Raw genomic sequence first — 20,646 nt, forward strand, 5'->3', positions numbered from 1 at the left:
CCACAAAGCAGGAAAATACACTGTATATAGAGTCTTCCTATTACTAATACATGTGGTGAAGCCTTCCACTGAAGATTGGTTTCTGTTGCCTGAAGTGAAGCACTGGAAATCCCTGGTAGATCTTTAGTGATGACAGGTGGTTGTGCTACAGCTAAAAAGTCAATAAACTGAGATGCAGAAATTACTTGGAAAACCAAGGTCTGTGTTACTGCTGCTGGATTCCATAACTTTTAATTTATCATTGCTGGGAGTTGTGTGGGTTTGGGGAGGAAAGAGTTGATAAATTACAAGTTGCCTTCAGACAGTAATGGGCAGGGGCAGACTGTGAGGCCAGAGGGGAGGGTTAGCTAAAAGAATGAGAAGGATGTTTAAAGCAAGGATAGGATGGGGTGAGGGGAAAGAAAGGGACTGCTTATAAATTTAGCAGGGCAGCAATCGTGTATTTCTGGCTGTGTGTGCAGGCTGTTACACTGGGAAAGAAGAACAGTACCCTGAAAGGTCACAGGCTTGCAACTGCTCAAAATGTCCAATTCTGACTGGGAAAATAAATGCTGCTTGTATTATATTTCTGATACTTAGATTCTGATTATTTTTAAAGAAAGAAGCAGACACTCAAACTTGCATTGTTCACCTTGGTGCTACCCTTGGCAGTCTAAGTGCTTACTTGTCCAGGTTTCTGACCTGTGTGATCCTTGGTGCTAAAGATCTTCATCTGCCTGACCATTTTGCTCCCCTGAGAAGCAGCCAGTCAGTGCTGTGTTCTCTAGCCTGCTAGCTGCTTTTGAGGTGAAGTACAGCTCAGCCAGATCTGTGGCTGCTGCTGTTGTGTGTGGTGAGGCTTTTTAATCTTATCAACATATGATGTGCTGGTTATGGCCTTGCAGAGCCAAGATGTGTGACAATGACCTTATTCTAAAAATCCCTTGTGACTTGAGTATCAGTGATCTCAGCATTAGCAATGCTGGTAGCACATGTAAAGCTGCATCCTGGAGACATGGGTATCTTTATGCTGATACAATCAAGCAGGCACAGACAGAGCTGTAAAATGCAGCTGGAGAGAACAAGGAAGCAGATAAAGCATCTGATAAACTCATGCTTAAATATGCCCTCCTGACCAAGAAGCTGTGGAGGGGTAAGAGATTTTCTTTGTTCTGATTCTCACTGGGCTCTGGAAAGTCCAATAGTCAGTATTTCCTCATGAAAATAAGTCACAGAGTGCTGTATTGGGCAGCAGTTGTTCTCCTACCAAGGCTCATTTCAATGCCAATATTTTGCATATACAGTTAGGGAGAACTTCTTGTTTTCAGCGAGCCCAGATCTTCTAACATAATGAAGTTACACTGAGAGGAAGAGGTGGAGGGCTTACTTGTTTCTAAGTACCAGTTTCCATGTTGGATTGAAGCACATTCTCAAGAGAAGGTAAACAGTGTGTACACAAAAGAGTAAGAAATCAAATTCAGAGGTATGAGCATCTATCCAGTATTAAAATGTGTAAAGGCATAATTTATCTGGCAGATGGGGGGACAGGAATGGAAACAGAGGTAGGACAACACACAGACACTGCTGTATAAAACAAAACCTGTGGCTGCACCTGTGAGGAGCATCCTCCTGCCTCAAGCAGTAGCTAATGCCAGAAGAAGCCTTAAGAAAATCTTCATGCACGAGCTGACACAAGGCTCTTGCAGCTAATGTTGAGAAATTGCATATGGATGTTTGTCTGGGCTTTTGTTCCTTCTTCTCCCTCACAGTGTGACCACAACCAAATACAGCATGATCTGAGAGCATTGTGTAAGAATCCTGTGCTGCCCATGTCCCCTGTGTGGGCAGGTAGAGAGCTCAGTTGCTGCTATGGTGCCTCTTACAAGCCTACATTCTGTTCTGACCGCTCTAGTTTGGAGTAACTGCATTAAACCACATTCTCTGAGGAACTAAATACTTCTTGACCTGCAAGACAACCAACTCTGTAGTTCACCTGCAGTCTTCCCTGCATGCTATCACCGTGCCTACAACTACTATTGGCAGTAAGGCAACTCCTGTTATGACAGAGATTATGCTGAATTGCAGGGGACCCACAAGAATAACACAGCCCAACTCCCAGCCCTGCACAGGACATCCCCAGGAGTCACACGGTGTGCGTGAGAGCCCCGCGCTCGGGCCGGGGCAGCGGGGCCGGGCGGGCTCAGGGCACGTGTGCGGCGGGGCTCCCTCCTCCGCCGGGCCCATAAAGGCGGCGCGGCCGGCTGGGCAGCAGCGGGGTCCGGGCTGCTCCGCCGCAGTCCTGCCCCCGCCGGGCAGCGGCCGAACCCCGCGGCCCATGGAGATCCCCCTCAAGTCCCTCCCCGGCGGGCGGGCCGCCGTTAGCGGGTGAGGGAAGCGGGCTGGGCTGAGCTGGGCTGGGCGCGGTGCCGAGCCCTCTGGTCAGCCCGCCCGGCGGGCAGCGGGGTCAGGGCGAGCCTTCGCCAGCGGCTGCGGACCGCACCGGGCTGGGCTATCCCATCCCATCCCGCCGGCCGGGGCCGCGGTAGCGCCGGGGCACGGGGACGGCGGGAGCCGCTCGGGAGGCACAGGGGGGCGGCGGGCGCGGGTGCCTCGGGCTGCACAAGGTAGGTGGGTGGGACGGTGGGTGCTGCCCGCCGCCGGGACGCTGCTCGCAGCGCAGAGCTCCGTGCACGGCTCACACCGTCACTGCCCCGGCGGCGGCCCTCGGCCCGCGGCTGCCGGGCGCGTTTAGCGGGGCAGGGACGGCGTGAGCCCCGCACGGGAGCGCTTTCCCCTCCGCTTCTGAGAGGAGCGAAGCGGTGCCGTCCTCTGGTAGAGTGCTGAGAGCTTAGTACAGATCGGGAAGGTGAAGCTGGGATTGCCCAGGCTGACGTGTAGAACTCAATTCAGTGATGGCTTTTTCCCCCGGTTTTTTTTCTCCTTCTTGCCCCCTTAGAACCGCAGGGCTCTCGTTAATAGCTCTCCAAGATACAGAGCTCAAGCAAATAAATGTTGCTGATACGGAGCTCTGATGGGCACTGTCAGTGTCGCTGCTCTAGTGAGTTACTCATTAACGAAAGTGACTGCGATCACTTACTAAGCGCATTTTAGCTCTAGATTCAATGGTGCTTTTTCTGCTGGGTGAAGAGCTAACTACTACAAGTGTATTTCAGGAGTAGGTAGCTGTAAATTGTAGTCCTTACTGTTGAAACCTCCTTGTTGAGTGGAATGCTGAGCTCTAAAATGCCTCGCTACAGAAGAGCTGAACAGCAGACTGTCCTACCAGGTACAGCAGTGCAGTGCTGGTCACAGCAATGCAGCTGCTAGAACTGAGTTAGTGCCAGTTGTATTGAGACACATGGCACCTGGATGTGCACCTCAGCATGCATTATACAGTTAGTCTTCATTCACAAAAAAAATTTGAATGTGTCGGTGCTTCACAAAACACGCGGTGGAAACCCATAGAGTGGTGTAATTACACTACTGTGTCAGGATTTAATTGCTTCATTGCTCTGTGCTGAGCTGGGTACTGTGTTTCAATTAGGTTTAGATTACTAGGCTAATGACCCTGTGATAGACTTAGATGGTTTGTTTTAAATATGGTAAATCAGTGGTAATCTCTTGGAGCTTTTAAACTTCTTCAGTGCTTTGGTTGAAGGTTCTAGTTCTGCTGATTTAAGGTGGTCTATTTGGATGTAATTTTTAATCTATCCTAGAAATGAATGAACTCAAAACCAGTTGATCTATTTCACCTGTTGCCCTGTTACCTGTTTCACCTGTTTTAAAATGAATTCTTAAATACTACACCAGAGAATGCCTCTTTTTTAATTGAAAGACAAAGTCCAACAGTGATAGAGGCTTGAATCTTCGGTCTGTCTTAAGCAAAAAAAAAAAAATATATGCTGCTTTCTTTGACAAATTTCCTGCTCATAATTGCTACAGTTAATTAATAAAGGGAGCTAAAGACATCAATGAAAATAATCCTTACCCACAACTGAGAGTTGTGTAAAGGTGAAAGTGCTGTTATTAGTCAACATCAATTTTTTGGAATATCTGTAAAGTCTTTACACATCTTTGGAGTAAGCATTATGTTTTTCATGCTATGTATTTGAATATTTTTTTAAAAGGCTTATTATAAAGTTTGTTGTTTGATTTATGAGGGTTTGGCCTATGTTTGTTTGCTTTTTTTATTTTTAAAGATTTGTCACTTCTGATATGCTTTTACTGGAAGATTAGGGAAGGATTTTGCTGAAGTCTTGGCGTGGTTCTTATGTCATACCTTCATGCTTTAAAATGTGACCAGATTTGGCTTAACCCTGTTCTGTTTCCTCTTTCCTGCCCACCTCCTGCTGTCAGTTTCACTCTGGGTTGGCTCTTGCTCTCTGTGTGCCCACACAGACGCTGCTGCCTGTGGGAGAGGCTGGTACAGAGCAGTGATGGCTCTGGGGGTCAGTGCAGGACTGAAGCATCCTTGTACCTGAGTCCTTGATCAGGGCTCACAGCTGTAACTATCACATCCTCTTCTGACAGGTGTGTTTGCATCTTTCAAAGTTTTTGTATCTTAGACGTTACTGAAGCCAGTCCAGTGTGTTTTTATTACAAATTTAAATAGGGGTATGCTGCCAACAGTTTCTTTTTCTTGGAAGCTTCCCATGTTTTTCCTGCTTCAAAAACCAAAATGGTCCTGCCTCTCATCGTCTTCATGAAAGATTGATTTAAGGCCATGATGGAAAGATAACTTTTGAGCTTTTGATATTAAAATAGATTTGTTGTTTTCACTTCCTCTTCTGAGGAAACCCCACAGTGTCAGCTTTACTCTGCTTCTTTAACTGAAGTTTCTCTTCTTGTGGGACAGCTGGTTCTAGCAAATCAAATGTGCTTTGTGATCTACAGTTTGAGCTTAAATATCTGTGCATTTCAGACAGGTGAGGACACAAAAGGTAAAAATGAAAAAGTATCCCAAGTACCTGAAAACTTGGAATCAATGCTTTTGGTTTTGAGCCTCAGACAAAATGTTATCCTTTATAAAATTCAGAACATTGGGAACAACATTCTGAATGGTAAATGGGACTGATAATCAGCTGGTGTCAGATATGATCCTCTTAACATGTAAAGAGAGAAAAAAAAATTACAAGGTGTGTTCTGGTCTGTGTGTAAAGTAGGAAAGTTCCGAAAGTTTATGGCACTGGAAAACAGGGTTAAAATGATCAGGAGATGGGTAAAGTTTTTTCAATGTCCCAGTCAGTTGAAAAGGAGAAACCCAAGATGATTTAAAACACAACAGTCCTTTGTACTTGGTCCTCTGATTTTTACATGACCAGGTATTTAAATAAATAAATGCCTTTGAATGTAGCCCTTGAAGCTGCATGTTCATAACAGAAGTGTGTGTAAAGCCTGCTCTGGTTTAATCTTTAAGACACCTTTTTCTTCTGCTAGAATGTGGGTTATTCAGATAAACATGTTAACAGTGGTCCCTCTTTGTTTCAATTACATTTTAAAGAGAGTACTAGCAAGTCTACATTTCTTTCTGTTACAGACCCTCTTATTTAATGCCTATTAATTATTTGTCTAAATGGTGTGTGTGTGTTTTAATGATCAGATGTGTTTGAATGCTTTGCAATTATATGATCACAAGAAAATTTTTTTGCATTTCCATACGATAACCCAAAAAAACATTTTGGACCTTTTATGTCTTCTGGTGATCTGAGGTGATACTGCAATGAGGAAATTTTCTGCCAAAATGTTCTGTTTGTTTCTAATTAATATGGTTTTTTTGTGCCAGAAATATGATGACTCAGTCAGATTTAGATCTAAAAGAGGCGGCTTTGAAAGAGGATTTGAAGTTTTACTTCATGAACCCATGTGAAAAATACAGAGCAAGAGGTCAGATACCATGGAAATTGGCTTTGCAGATTTTGAAGATACTTATGGTTACAACACAGGTGAGCCTCTGGTTTCACTCTTAGGGTAGCAGTGATGTGCAAGAGAGGCAGGTCTGTGCTCCTGGGCCTTGGCCATCCCTGGGTGCTTGTTACTGGCTTGAACCTCCCACTTCAGTCCATAAAGGAAAAATACTATAGAAGGTGTTTCTAGTGGGAAGAATAACATAAATTATAAAAGCCTCCTGGAGATTTTTAGGGTAGTCATTGCTTTAAAGTATTTTTTTAGGGCAGTAATTTGCCTTAAACTATTATGTCAAATTTTTGCCATTTTGGACATACTTTAAAGCAAATTACTCTTGCCACAAAATTCAACACTGTCTTCAGGCTTATTGTCACAGTACTGCTTTTTGTTCCATTCTTGGATTACAGTTTCACTGGACTATTTAAAAAGTGATATTTCCTGGTATCTTATCAGGAAATTAATGTGTCCATGTTCAATGTGAAGATGCTCTGGTTTCTGATGATGATGGGATGGCTGGGCTGCAGGAACTGGATGTGCCTCTTGCTTCTGTCATCAAATAATGCATTTGAGAAGTCATGTACTGTTTGAGATACGTGGAGGCAAAGGAGAGGGTGTTTGTAAACTGCACTGGTACCACAGTGCAGTTGGTTATGTTACAGTCCTCTAACAGTGACTGCATGTGGAAGGAAGCAAAATGGGACACGCACATAGGTAGAAATCACTTTTTCTGAACCTTTGAAATGCAAGACTGACATCTGAGGGTTTGCAAGAACAGCTAAATATACAGGCTGGGTTGTTCCTCTTCCTTCAAAGACAGGACAGCAGACTTTGCATGTGAATGATACAACATTCACAAAATGTTGTATGACACAAAATACAACTTTACCTGTCTCTGGAAAGATTCAGTACTGCCACCTGTACTGACATACTGACTTCCATTTCTGGGGCTATCACTGGACATGTAACATTTCTGTCTGCTGCCCCAGTCTCCCACTGTCCTTTGTTAGCAAAAGGAGTGCTCTTCTGCTTGGTTTTCAAAGGCCACAAGATTTTTCTGGGCTGCTGCTTGAGACTTTTCTTGTCAGCCCTTGGTTTTGCTCAGATGTCAGGCTTGGGGATATCCTCCTGCTACTGTGCCTATGAAGAAGCTTTTGTGGAAAACCAAGCAGTTCCTAGGCTCTATTTGTTTTTCTTGGTGGTGGAAATGGGAACATCCATATGGCAGGGGAACACAAGTCTTCAGTAACTCTGCTGTTTGCTGTCCCTGCTTGTTACAGCCTCCTTAAGCAGCACCTGGGTCAGGCAGGTGAGGCTCTTTATTGCTCTAAGCCTGTGCCATGCCAGGGGTAGGAAAGGAGCAGGAGTTTGTCCATAGCAAAGCAGAGCCTTTCAGGGGTAGCAAGGTGTGCTCTTAAATTGGCTTCTCTGCCATTTGCGTCCTCCACAGAGGTTTTTGCAAATCCCAGCTGGAGTTGTTGGTCCATGAGATGTAAATCTGCAAGTGATGGAGCTGTCTGCTCAGCTGCTGCAGTTAGAGTCTGTTTCACTTACCCTGCATGTGAGAACCTTGCCTTTGGGAATCTTGTGCCATTGGTTAAAGGGTGCTCTGCTCCTGCCAGAGTTACAGCAACAGTTTTTATTTATTGTAATTTAAAGCTGTTTCCAAAATGCTGGTGCTTGACTACTGTTCAAAATTCAAATCCATTTATTTTTTTTTTTTCTCTTGTTAGCTTGTTTTTTTTGGTTTGAGTAACCAGCTGGTGGTCTCATTCAAAGAGGAAAACACTGTTGCTTTTAAACACCTATTCCTGAAAGGCTATTCTGGAACTGATGAAGATGACTACAGCTGCAGTATATATACACAACAGGATGCTTATGATAGCATTTTTTATGTTATTAATCAGGTAGGTGTGAATTTTAATTTAAAAGCCTGTATTGATACATATAACTTTGAGGTTTCAGTTTGCTTTCTAATGCAAAAAAAAGATTGCTTTCTCTAACTTCTATTTCTGTTTTTGTTTTTAAACTAGTACAGGAACTTAAAGAACATATCCCTGGGGACCCTTGGTTATGAACATGAAGAATCAGGTCTAAAAATCTGTAAACAGCAGTACAAGAGAGGCACCATGCTTCCTTCCAATGATACTCTGAACATAGATGTTTCTACTGAAACAGGTACAGTACTGTTGTACTTAAAATGTCTTGCTGTGGAGTACTTGAATTCTTGTTCTAAAGCTTAAAACAAATAGCTTTTTGTGAGGCAATCTCAGGAACACCACCATGCTTCTTGCCTATTTCCCTCTTTGTTTTTAGCACCTGTCTGGAAAAGACAGCTGTGATTATAAGGGGCTCTCTTCAACCACCTACAAATCCTGGCAGTTGATGCTGAGGTGGTGTTTTGTTGTTCTTTTTCTTAAACACACCTGCTCCCCTCTGTGCAGGAGGTTCAAATAGGGAATTCTGGATGCTGGGCAGTCTGTACCTTCCATGGCTGGGTGCCCTTTCTGCCTCTCAGCTGAGTCCTGGCTGCTCACGAGCTGGTACACAAACCTGCTTCTGACCCCACTAGCTGGGCCTCTGAATAGGTTTGCTCAAAATTCATGTTTTGCTTCATTGTACACACTGATCATCTCAGTTTAATGCCACTTTCAATGTGAAGTTTTTATGCTGACGTATTTTCCTCTTGTCTTTCCAGAATGTATCCTTTTAAAGCCAAAGGAACTAACTGGTAAGAAGGCAGAACTGAAGCTGAACTCTTCTTTTTTCAATCTTGAATTTTACAGGTAAAGAGATGAGGTTCTTTAAATGATCTCTACTTGTTTTTTCATATTAATATGGTGGATTCTGATTTGTGCAGTCTGTGTACATTTCTGTGATATTTAAATCTCTTTGTGCACTTTTTCAAATATGCAGGCTTATACAGGTTGAAATCTCCTTCAAGCTGAAAGGCATTGCTCTTCAGACAATCCATGCCCGTGAATTGCCTGACTGCTATGCATTTCAGAACACTGTAAGTGAACATGGGCTGAGGCACTTCCATCCCCGTTCATGTGAGGAGGGCTCAGGCTGGGGTGGAGGTATCACCCTCACATCTGGCCTGCAGGAGCTGCACAGCTGAGCATGTGCTGGTCCTACCCCTCCTTCCCAAAGGCTGCTGGAATGGTGCTGCCATGGGACAGTGCTGCTTTGTAACATATTCCAGCTGGTAACCTCATAACCTGAGAGAGGATAAGGAATTGTTCTTTACCTAAAGACTAAGGGTGAAGTTTGTTCTCTTGGAATACTGCTCTGTAGGCAGTACATGTCCTCTACTCAAATTATGCCTCATTTATGGTGGCAACTTTCTTAAAGCCTCTCTGATCAACAATATCAATGCATGCTGTGCCCAAGGCACTTAGCAGGATTTATTTTTCTGGAATGCAATCTTGCTACTCCTGTTTCTGATGTAGCTCTGTATTTTCAGATAACTTTCAACAATAGAGCCCACAGTGGAAAAATCAAGGTCTATTTTGACAGTGACACTGAAATTCAGGAGTGTAAAGACTGGCACATATTTAACTCAGGTAAGTGTGGTGCATGTGTGTTTGCAGAGCAGCACTTATGGGTGTCCCTTTGCTTTCCCTGGTCTGTGGCAGTCTGTCCAGCAGGACATTCCCCAGCCTGTTCATCCCCCTGCCTGTAAAACAATGCAACTTGCCTAATGCAATTCATCACCTCTTGCTAATCAAGAGCTGGGGAATAATCCCTTTTGTGAGGGTGTTGTGAGATGACATGGTCACCTCTGCATGCCAGTGTGTGTTACCAGTGAGCTCCACCTGCAAGGAGGGTGAATGTTTCTTCCATAGATTTGTAATTGTTGTGCTGCTCTGAGATAACTCAATTTAACCCGCTAACACTGGATACATTTCCAACTGAAGCCTCCTACCTCTTTCAATTTCATTTTCTTCTAATTGATTGAAGCATGCTATTTCTGAAAAGCTTGCTTTTGCTGTTGGCGCTTTTTTTGCCCCTGCTGGTAGATGAATGATGTGTATGAACAAAGGCTGGCACCTGCCATGCATTTCCAGTGTTAGGGCTTGGTCTGACAGCTCAGAAATGTGCACTAAAGGGCCCTTAAAGAAACAGCAGCTGTGGCAGACTGCAACTGCTTCTCCCATGTGGTGACTTTCTGTAAAGGACTGTGATGGAACAATATCTTTCAGTGGGCTATATAGTATCTGGATTAATAAATACATCAAGTGGCCTGCATTTTGCCTTGGCAAAGGCAGCTTTTCTCTGATAATGCTGTGTTGTACCCATATTAAAGTGGTAATTTATAGAATATTCTGAATAACCTCAAAGTGCCTTGCCTCAACTACCTGTTCCTGAGTACTTTATTTTGTGTCTAATCACCAGCTGAGGGAGCATGCATATTTCAGTAATAAAGGTGAGCTGAAGGGCTATTGCAATTATTAAAAATGAGTGTTTGCCTCTTTCATATAGTTAAAAATGTATGCTATGGAAAAGATAGGGACTGTTGATGTGAGGAAGCAAAGGACCTAATTTGTGTTCACATTATGGGTTTTAAATTTGTGGATGAAAAGAAAACAGTACGGAAAGTCCAACAAGTTTATTGCAGACTAAGGTGGGAATTTTTTAAAAATGTAATGGTGTTGATACAGACCAAATCTGCATTTCTTTTGCCTCATGTAGTTGTAACACTGTGGAAGCACAGATGGACAGGTAAAATGGAGGATACCTGTATTAATGTACCCATTTTTGGGTTTATTTTGAAGAACTTGAACATATTTTTCATTCTTGTGGCCCAGTCTCCATGACTGTCTTGATGTAATTCTCTGCTGTGTTCAAGATATGCTTGCAGGAAGAATATAGCTTGTAACCCATCTGCTTATGGGGTGAGAGTATTTGAATTGTTGCAAAATGTCACATAACTTGCATTAAAAGAGATGTGGAAAGATTTAACCTTATTTCCTTGTCTCTTCACAGTTCTCCAGAAGAACACTCAGTATATTCTAGTCTTTGATGGGTTTGTCATATTGAGTTGCTTGGCCTCTCTCATCCTGTGCACGCGATCCATCGTTCTTGCCTGGAGGCTGCAGAAGGTGAGCGCAGGGCTCGTGGCCCTGGTGCTGGATTGGTCTCTGCTGCTTTGCTGCTGGTCTTGTGAGGGGAACCTGCTGAAACATGGGGTATTAAAGTGAGAAAATCTCCTGCAAGATGTCCCTCTTACTGTTATCTCTAGGAAGGATGTGCAGGTATCTTGGTGGACAATTGCTAACTGCAAATGGATTTTATTTCTGCTTGTGTGGTGCTGTAATTTGAAGTATTTTGTTGTATCTCTCCATGGGCAAAAGAAGGATAATTTTTTTTACCCTGCCAGGATTTTAGACAGAATGACTTCTGAGTTTTTGTGCTGCAAACAGGCAATGTGTCCTGCACCTCCAAACCACAAATCTTTCTTCCCTGGCTTCAGAGTAGAATTCCCATGGAGGTCTAGTTATAAATTAATGCCTTAGTGAATATCCCTCAAAGCCAGCTCTAACTGGAGAAAATGTAAAGCACAGCACATAATCTAACTCTGGCTGGTTTTTTTGTAATCATGTGGCTCATGAGAGTTAGAAGAGTCCATGGCAGGTAGGCTATGAAAACACAAATACTTGTTTGTATAGCTCAATACATCCTCTTTGTAGCTTGGAAACAAGACCAAGAGTCAAGAGGACATGATTCAACAAAGGCATTGTCAAACTGCTCTCAGGAATAGGCACTTCACATTTATTCCTGAGCAAAAAGAGCAAGGGAAAGCAGATGGGCTGTGCTGGGCATAGAGGTGATATTGTTTGCTCTATTGGAAATGAGAGCTCTTGCCCTGTAGTTGCATTTGAGTTCTTTTTCACTTCTTTAGTTGGGTGCCTTGCTCTGTTAGAGGTGGATAGAACCTATGGTAAAGGGGATAACAGGCCATGGTTAGCTTGGTGGGAATGGATTATGAAATCAAGTGTTCTGTGGAAAGTTCATTTTCACTGGCCTAAATCCATCTTAAGTTTTTTCCTATTTATTTCTGTTGCCGTTGAGAATCAGCTTTAAATTACTATTCCAGTGAATACTATAGGAGAATGGGTTGTGTGGAACTTGAACATTGCCTTGTTTTTCATCCAAGGTGACCTGTAACTAATGATCTAAATGCTTGTCAACAGAGATTTGTGAATTTCTTCCTGGAGAAGCACAAGCACCGCGTGTGCTATGCTGACCGCCTGGAGTTCCTGAACGGCTGGTACGTCCTGGTCATTATCAGTGATGTCATGACAATCATTGGGTCAATCCTAAAAATGGAAATAAAAGCCAAGGTAAGAATCTCATACTTCAGCTAAAAAATTGCTAGTCTTGCTGCAACCATATGTAACGTGCTTTAATTTGGGGACAGGTGGAAGTGAGCTATAACAGTCAATAGTCATCTGTTTGCTTATTTCAGTCCATTTCCTAGTTTATCTAATAACTGCCTTTAGTCTCTCTTCCCCAGAGTCTTTCAGTAAGACCATGTAGGCCATTTGAACATCTTATTTCCAGTACTAAGACCCCGAGTCCCTGGTATGGGACCTGTGGTAGACAGTTCCTAACAGAAAGACCCAACAATCTGAGTTGTTCATTCTGTAAGAAGTAGCACATACAGGACTGGGGAGCCACGAGTCCTCCCCTTGAATGACACAGGGCTCTTGATGGCTTGTGGGGCTGGACACACAGCTGTCCCAGCCTGCTTTCCTGGCCAGCATTGGCACAGATAGTGTGTGACCTGCTCATCCTTGACCTCCCTGCCTGGGCTTGCTGAAATCAATGTGCTTTGTCCAGCTGGCAGGAGGATTTTGGGGTTGATTTTGTGGTTTTTTCTATTTTTTTTTTTTTTTTAATCTCCAATAGATGTGTGTCAACAATTCATGTGTCCACAAAACTTTGTGTTCTGGGAAAAGCAGAGTAGGTGGTGTGCTGCTCCTGCTTCATGTGTACTGAGGCTCAAAGGGCAGATCCCAGAGCGGCCTTCAGAGGAAGCACTTGGGAATCACTGGCTGTAGGTTGAGATGGGGATTGAGGGTAGGAAAACTTGAGCTAAATGGCTCTCTTGTGCCCACTGCAACCAGTTCTAGCCTTCTAAAGTAAAGTGCAAGTAGGTTTGGTTGTAGTAGAAACAATGCTGATGTTCTGATCTGCTGGCAGAGAACCTGTTCAGAGATGTAAATGCATGGAAGCATGGAAAGAGCTGTAGTCCCAAGGGTCACTTTTCATGTAAATGATGGCTCATGTGTTCTAAATAGTGAATGAGAGCTTCTTTGCCCAACAGCAAATAGTAACCTTCTTTTTAAACAAAAGTTTGGAGTTATCCAGTCTAATTTTGAAACGGTGTTGTAACCAAACTAAGGGCTTTTTTTCTTCCAGACTTTGTGCTTCATGTAAAATTTCAAGAATATCAGCATAGGTGTACTTCCCAAGTATTTGCAGTACTGTTGTGTTTGAATGATCTCAGTAAATAACTGCAGCTCACATTGATCTGATTTTTGTGATGTAGCAACAGGCTTTTTCAGTATTAGACTGTCCTGCTTTGTTTGTTTGAACTGCTGGAACTTGAATAGCTGTCAAGCTGACATATCTACTGCTTTGTAACTTGACCACCTGCTCTCTTTGGATCCCTCAGAACCTCACAAGTTATGATGTCTGCAGCATTTTACTTGGGACATCAACTCTGTTTGTCTGGGTTGGAGTCATCCGATACCTGGGATACTTTCAAACCTACAATGTAAGGAGAGAATCAAATGTCTAACAATTAAAGCTTATATATATATATATGCTTTTTTCCAGATCTCTGATTTTTTTTTGCTTTTTTCCCCCCTTCTTTGCTTCCCTCTGACTTGTAGGTGCTCATTTTGACTATGCAGGCCTCGCTGCCAAAAGTGCTGCGGTTCTGTTGTTGTGCTGGGATGATCTATCTTGGCTATACTTTCTGTGGCTGGATTGTCCTGGGGCCTTATCATGAAAAGGTACATCAGCAGTATCTCTCCTTTTGCGGTGTAATGATGGGAATATCTGTGTATGTGTGTATAGATCCTAGCCAAACCAACAGAAATGCGTTTTAAATGGAAATGTCTGTTTAATAGCTGTAATGTGAACATGGGAGTCATTCCATCTGTACCTCCTTCTACCTGCTCCTTTTAACAAAATAACTATTCTTGCTTTTACTGCGTGCTCAGCGTGCTCTCCAGCACCAGGCCGTTTTGGTGAGGGGATGGTTTGCCCGGGCCATGACCATTGGTCTGTCTCTTCTGCCCTCTTCTGGCAGTCCCACTTCAGCTGGGTTACAGAGGCACTAAATAGTTCACTGGAACTTTTTTTTTTTTAATCTCCTTGGCTCTGGCCTTGTTTTTCCAAATCTTTCCCGTGGCATGTAACTTCAGCTCTTAAATTGTGACTCATAGAGGGATGGATGAATGCTTGTCTTGTTTGCTTTGCTTCCTGTGTGGGGGCGTGCTGCGGGTTTGTTTGTTTGTTTTCTTAATGTTCATATCAAAGTGTGTGCCTGGTATGTCTTGTCTGCAACCTGGGTGCAGGAGTAAGGCTCTGTATATTCTAGAGCACAAACCAAAACAACCCCAAAGCTTGTTTGCTTTTCCTCTTGGCAGATGCTCTGTGTGGCAGTTTGAACAGAGGCAGATTCCTGTTGTGGCAAACTCTAAATGTCTGTTAATGACTAACAAATGTCTGACTCCTCGTTCTGGATTTCTGGGTGCACACAGTGTGTGTGTGACGGGGACATGCTGCAGTGCTTTTCCAGCTTGCTCTGCCCCCAGAGCTTGCATTGCTCCAGCTTACTGTAACTCCCCCTTTGGGCAATGAAGGTGTTCAGCCTGCATGTTCCCCCCAGAAATGACAATCCATTTCTCTGGGGGATGCTGGATGCAGAGGGATCTTCTGCCACATTGGAGGCTCAATTGTTTATAACATTATAAGGCACAGCATAATTACTGTTGTAACCTCCCTGCAACAAATACCTTATCTGAGCCAAAGGAGGGACATTCAGCAACATGCTTATCTATGAAAATGTTACCTCCTCCCTAAATGTCATGGATCAATGTCAAGGGAAGCAGCTGGAGCTCTGGAGGATTCCCGTTCCTGCCAGTTCCCCAGGGTCCCACAGGAAGGCAATGTGGCACTGTGCAAGGCAGCCCAGCCCAGGGCTGCCTCCCCGGGGCTCTCCAGCACTGAGCCCTCCTGGAAGACATGGGAAGAGTCTCCCTCGATGTGCAGAAACACTGGAGAGCTCCTTATGCTCAAAAATACAGAAATATACCCTCTGCTAGAGTCAGAGAGAGGGAGTGGGTGTCCTGCACTTCGTGCTATGTCAGTCAGGGGTTTCCAGGTGAGCAGCCCTTAGCAATGTCCCTGTGTCAGTGCATCAAAACTTGAGCTGCTCAAAAATTACCTGTGCCATGCCTCCTTTCTCCCTGGATAATGTACTGCTGAGTTGCACAATGGCTTTAAAATTAAATTCAAAAAATAGTAATAAAATAAGGCATAGGTGTGAACCAGACCTGCTGTTCTTGTGCATCAATATATTCTCCTTACAAGCATATACCTCTTGACATCTTGTTTTCATTGTGGGGCCACAGTTGTGTTAGTTCATTGATAATGCACAATGTTTTAATGTGGCTAAATATTCATATTGTCCATTAAATTAGAGTTAAGAAATCCAGTTATTTGGAAGGGCAGAGCAAAAGGGGAAGTGGACTTACCTGGTAGCTTCAGGACACATTCCAGTTTGGGGAAATGGAGTTGGAGTAAGAGACTGTCCTTGAAATTAAACCATGGTTTTTGCACAGAGTATGCTCCAGTAGCTTCATAATAAAGCTGTAGCTTGTACTTACAGCTCATAGAGGTCTCCCTGAGTGACAGATTGTTAATTCAGCTTGGACCATTTGAGTTCTGAAGGCTGTGCTGACTCTGGCCCCTGAACACAGTATTGATTTGTTACCCATACTCCAGTAATGCTGCAAAGCTGGGAAGCCAGAGAATGTGGGTGTGTTCCCAGCATGCTACCACTAAATAACTGTATAGGTTCTGTGAAATCACTTCAGCTGTGCTTTGGGAAATGGAATGATACTTTTCTGCAGGTCCAAAATTGCCTATAATTCAGTAGCTTGCTGTGGTGGTCAGTTATTGACTGTTCTGCCTGTTGAGCATCACAAGTTTTATTTCTTGATAATAAAATTTCTTGATAATAAATTTTCTTATGTCTGATCTCAACACTTCATGCTTAGTCAAGATGATAATTCTACATGTTTCTATTACTGATATATATTTTGGCCTGAATGGAAAGTGTGGTAGCATTTAATTGCCTGAGTTGGCTTTTTTGTCTGCTTTGAGTAAAACTCAGTCTTTGAGTCTTGATTGATCTTCACATTCTGCTAATAATTTGTACTCATTTTCTAGTTTGAGGATCTGAGCACAGTGGCTGAATGTCTGTTTTCTTTGGTCAATGGTGATGATATGTTTGCAACATTTGCTCAAATCCAAGAGAAGAGTTCCCTGGTGTGGATGTTCAGCCGACTGTATCTGTACTCCTTCATCAGTCTGTTTATATACATGATCCTCAGCCTTTTCATTGCACTCATTACTGACTCCTATGACACCATAAAGGTAAAGCATTTGTTTTCTGTTACACTTCCATTCAGTTTTGCATTCATTCTTGTTAATCACTCAACACCATGCCATCTACCATTGCTTTGGATGTGTGATGGGATTATTAAAATATTTTCCTTTAGTCTGTGGCAAAGGGTGGCTGGGTTTGCTTACATCTCAGAGATGTGCCTTTGGCAGGAGTTTGGAAAGGTTCAGGCAGATAACTCTAAAGTCATTTAGGTGTCCAGGCCTCCTTAATGTGCTGCTTAGAAATGTGTGGTTAAAAGGAAATGTCTTCTGAGAGGTGCACTGCTTCTCGTTCCAGTTAGAATTGTGCCATCCATTTCCAGTATGGACTGCCTGAAAGTGAACCTCAGTTCTCAGTAATTACCTTCTGTTCTGACCTCAGGTGCTCTCTGCCCTCTGTGCTGCTGGTGGCCTCAGTGGCCAGTGGGGAGGGAATGTGGATCCCACCCTCCAGCCCTCATCTCTTGCTTGTCTTGGTGTCACACACAGGCCAGCAAAATAATGCTGGTCTAACATGAACTACAACTTCCAGGCCAAGCAAGAGATTTACTTTTGAAGAACCCCAAAATATAGCTTAATTGTCTGTGCTTCTTAGTTTACTGGATGATCTGATCTGCAAAATGGTGTTGTACTGACTTCCCTCTGAGCATTTTACACAGATCAATTGGGAGTTGTCTCAGTATGCTGAACTTGTTTTTTCATAGCATTTCTTCAGCATGGCAATATTGAATAGTCACACTGGAACCCTTCAAATGCAGAATTAAAGGTTTTAGGGAAAAGGAGCCCAGGGCACTTGCAGTGAGAACAGCAGCTCACTGTGAACAAGGGAGAATCAATACCATCATGGCCTGAGATCACTTGCTTGGCCTTATGGACAGCAAACAAAACATAAGAATCAGTAAACAATGTGAATTTACACTGTTGGTGGAGCAAAGCAAGCTATGTAGTGTTTCTAGGATGGGAATGGATTCTTTCCTTCCTACAGACATATTGAATTATTGAACCAAATAATCTGGCTTAACTGTCACACTCTAGAGGAAATTTTAGAACGTTTCATGCCCAGTAACTTCTCATGTGTTGTAACTGAAATGCTTTTTCTTTCAGAAATACCAACAAAGTGGTTTTCCAGCAACAGATTTACATGAATTTCTAAAAGACCATAGCAGTGCTGGCTACAGAAAAGACAGAACTTCTTTTCCACTCATCTGCTGCTGCAGGAGGTCAGTAGGGTGTTTTTAATGAGTGTTTTCCTGAGAAGCACTACAGTTAGCTTCTCACTGCAAAATGCTGCTTCACGAATGCTGGAGTACCCAGAATTCAGCCTGGAAATATTTGGGTGCTGCTGTTCCTCCTGCACTTTACTTCATGTTAGATCTTCAGTCAAAGGCAGCAGTTCTGAGCTTGAACATGTTTTAACTATTACACTCTTATGAAAACTGCTATGCAGAAGCTGATGAGAGGACTGTGGGGTACAGCATAAACTACCAAGGGTTCTGGAGCAAACCAAGTCTTTGCTTCAAGCTGTCTGTTTCTAAAAAGCTTTGCTACTAAGCTTGGAGTAGTAGCAGAAAGTGAGAGGGTGATTCAGCCACAGGTGCTTGATCCCAAAACTATGCAGTGTCAGAGGCACACTGTTGGAATACCATCTGCCAGAATATTGGAAACTCACTGGTAAATGTCTTCTTGTAGGCATTGTGGCAGGGGTCGTTTTTAAGGTGGTGGTGAGAGACAAATGCCTCATCTGGTGCTTGCTGGTCTGCTTTAAATTCTGTTTCTGAGGCAGCATAACACAGCTCTGAAACCTGTTAGAGACAGGAGGGGCCTTGTCACTGTCCCTAGATAGTCCAGGATAATCCATTCATGTTCACAGAATGGTTGTGGGCACTGTGCAAGGAAGCCAGGCTGTGGGAGAATGAGCAGACTATAATGTGAACACTTAATCACAACTGGTGTGACAAATCCCTTTCTAGCAGTAGGATTGTTGTCTAATGATATACTGATGCTTTTGGGAGATGCAGTTTTATACTTTTGGTGTACCCTGGCAGAAAGGGACCCATAGCCACAAAAGGAACATGTGAGATGATGATGATGATGATGGGCAGGTATCCTGCTGGGGGCACACAATGAAAACCAACTAATTCACAAGAATTCCAGCTTCAGGTTTCACCTGCAAGTCACTGTGCAGAGTGAGAGATTTGTGTGCTTGAGCATAATAAACATAGACCATAATATGCTGTACAGTACTGAGGGCACAAGCCTGGTGATGGAGTGATAATCTTTAGCTTTTGCTGCTGTGGGAGGTTTTGCATCATTGTCCAGTGCAGGAGTCAGAGTTGTATGTGGAAATGGGAGAGCAGAGAACAGAAGGATCAAAACTGAGCTCATATGGGTAGGTGCTTCCTGTTGCATTTCTTGCTGATTGGAGAATTGTGAATTTTTTCTTTGCAGACAACAGAGTGATGACAACTTGATACTTATCAATTGATGGCTGCACATTGAAATTCACTACTGATATATGCAAAGAGAGTATAGTGGTGTGGAGAAGGATAATTCTCCAAATTGCAGTGGAACCTACCCTCTGGGTCTGCCTCATGAACAGACTTGTCTTAGCTAATTCAGGTTTTGGGGGAGAAATCTATTGATTTGACAGCAGCTGGCTGACCAACAGGAGACCCAGAAGCTGTGTCTGGAGGAGAGCTGTGAAGAATTCTGTATTCTTGCCTCAAGTTCTGTCATGTTAGAGAAGACTGATCCTTGAGCATTGTCTGTGGAAGCTCTGTTGGCTAATGACATTGGGGAGGAAGGAAAATGGCCTTGAATCAACTGCTGTTAATAAGAAAAAGAATTATGCAAAAATAATTTTTAAAAAATAATCCTGTGTTTAAAAGTATTAAATAAAAAGAAGTCATGAAGGGAGGAGTTTATCACTTAACTTGATGCATTCAGCCTGTCATTTCTACTTGGCACATTTCATTTTTTGGGATTAAATTTATGTAAAACAAAAAAGCTGCACAAAAGTGGAAAATAACTGTTGTTTTCCCTCATGTATATAATTTTACCACAAACCACTTATAGGTCACAATCTTTTCTTTAACAGCTTTACTAAAAAGCAGTTTGTTATCCTTTTATCTTTTTTGGCTGTCTTTTCTATTATACCCACAGTATTGATTTATACTGTGTCCAGATTCAACTTACTGCTTTAGCTATAATTAAATACTTTTACAGGGTAGAAAACTTTCATGGTAAGCCTTATCTGAAGACTGCTGGAAATATTTTTTTTCCTTCTTTTTTTTTTTTTTTGGTAACATTATACTGTTGTATTGTCATAATCCAGAGGACAAATTCAGACAAAACCAGTGCCATTGAATTTTGCTTCTATTTCAAGCACGTGTTAATTGGAAGAAAATATGTGGCAACTGAGCCTTGCAGTTGGTTTGTTCAGGTGACTTTCTACCTGTCTTTGGGATGGGCAGCTATAAAGACTGTACTTTCCTTTTGCCTCTTTATAAGCTTTATTCAATGAGAACAGACAACTTTGGGGAACTTTAAAAGCACTTCCAGGATAGTAGTGCATAAATGTTAACCAGGTACTTCTGGAAACTTCCAGGGATGCTGGCAGTTCCTGGGGTGGGTGTACTATTACATGAGAAGCTCCACTTGTGTCTCTGCACTACTTGCTCTCTAAAAAAGCCACTCTTCAGCAGGTGATGTCAGTGTGTTGGTTTGGACCAGTCTTGCTGTGTGTTCTTAACTGCTAATGGTGCTCTCTGCAGCTTCTGCCTTGTCAGTGTTTCAAATGGCAAAGGCAATTCAAAATGCTGCCCTGATAAGAGTGAGATGAGTGGCAGCTTTTTTTTTTTAGCCCCTTTCTTTTGTTTATTTTAATCTCCTGCCTAGTGTTTACATTTGTAACTATTATACTTCTATTGTTATTGTTGAAAGTGAATGCCATTGCTTTGGCTGCAGCTAGGTGTCTAGAACAGATTTTTGGTGTCAGGATTTTGCTGCATCCAGGTTCTGCACATTTTAATGCTTCTATTGCTGAGATGTATTTGGGACAGGGAATTTTCTTTCCAT

General features: G+C 42.9%; 1 protein-coding gene across 1 annotated transcript; it reads left to right on the forward strand.

Moving 5' to 3' along the window:
* Positions 1-2,314: 2,314 nt before the first annotated feature.
* MCOLN2 (mucolipin TRP cation channel 2) lies at positions 2,315-19,054 on the forward strand. Its single transcript, XM_054285993.1, has 14 exons — positions 2,315-2,364; positions 5,762-5,921; positions 7,614-7,787; positions 7,914-8,058; positions 8,579-8,666; positions 8,797-8,893; positions 9,347-9,446; positions 10,870-10,985; positions 12,078-12,227; positions 13,565-13,666; positions 13,785-13,907; positions 16,354-16,560; positions 17,674-17,789; positions 19,018-19,054. The coding sequence occupies exons 1-14, from the start codon at positions 2,315-2,317 to the stop codon at positions 19,052-19,054; spliced, it is 1,665 nt and encodes a 554-aa protein (XP_054141968.1).
* The last annotated feature ends 1,592 nt before the right edge of the window (positions 19,055-20,646 follow it).

This window comes from Melozone crissalis, unplaced genomic scaffold, assembly GCF_028551555.1.
Source record: "Melozone crissalis strain CALT ecotype California unplaced genomic scaffold, PUWL_Pcris_2 ptg000045l_1, whole genome shotgun sequence".
NCBI classification, from domain to species: domain Eukaryota; kingdom Metazoa; phylum Chordata; class Aves; order Passeriformes; family Passerellidae; genus Melozone; species Melozone crissalis.

Bases quoted from the DNA above. Each gene is read 5' to 3' on its own strand.
- MCOLN2 (XM_054285993.1), top strand. From the start codon at position 2,315: ATGGAGATCCCCCTCAAGTCCCTCCCCGGCGGGCGGGCCGCCGTTAGC. The intron at 8,667-8,796 runs GTAAAGAGATGA...TCAAATATGCAG, and splicing joins TTCAATCTTGAATTTTACAG to GCTTATACAGGTTGAAATCT. The intron at 13,667-13,784 runs GTAAGGAGAGAA...TCTGACTTGTAG, and splicing joins GATACTTTCAAACCTACAAT to GTGCTCATTTTGACTATGCA.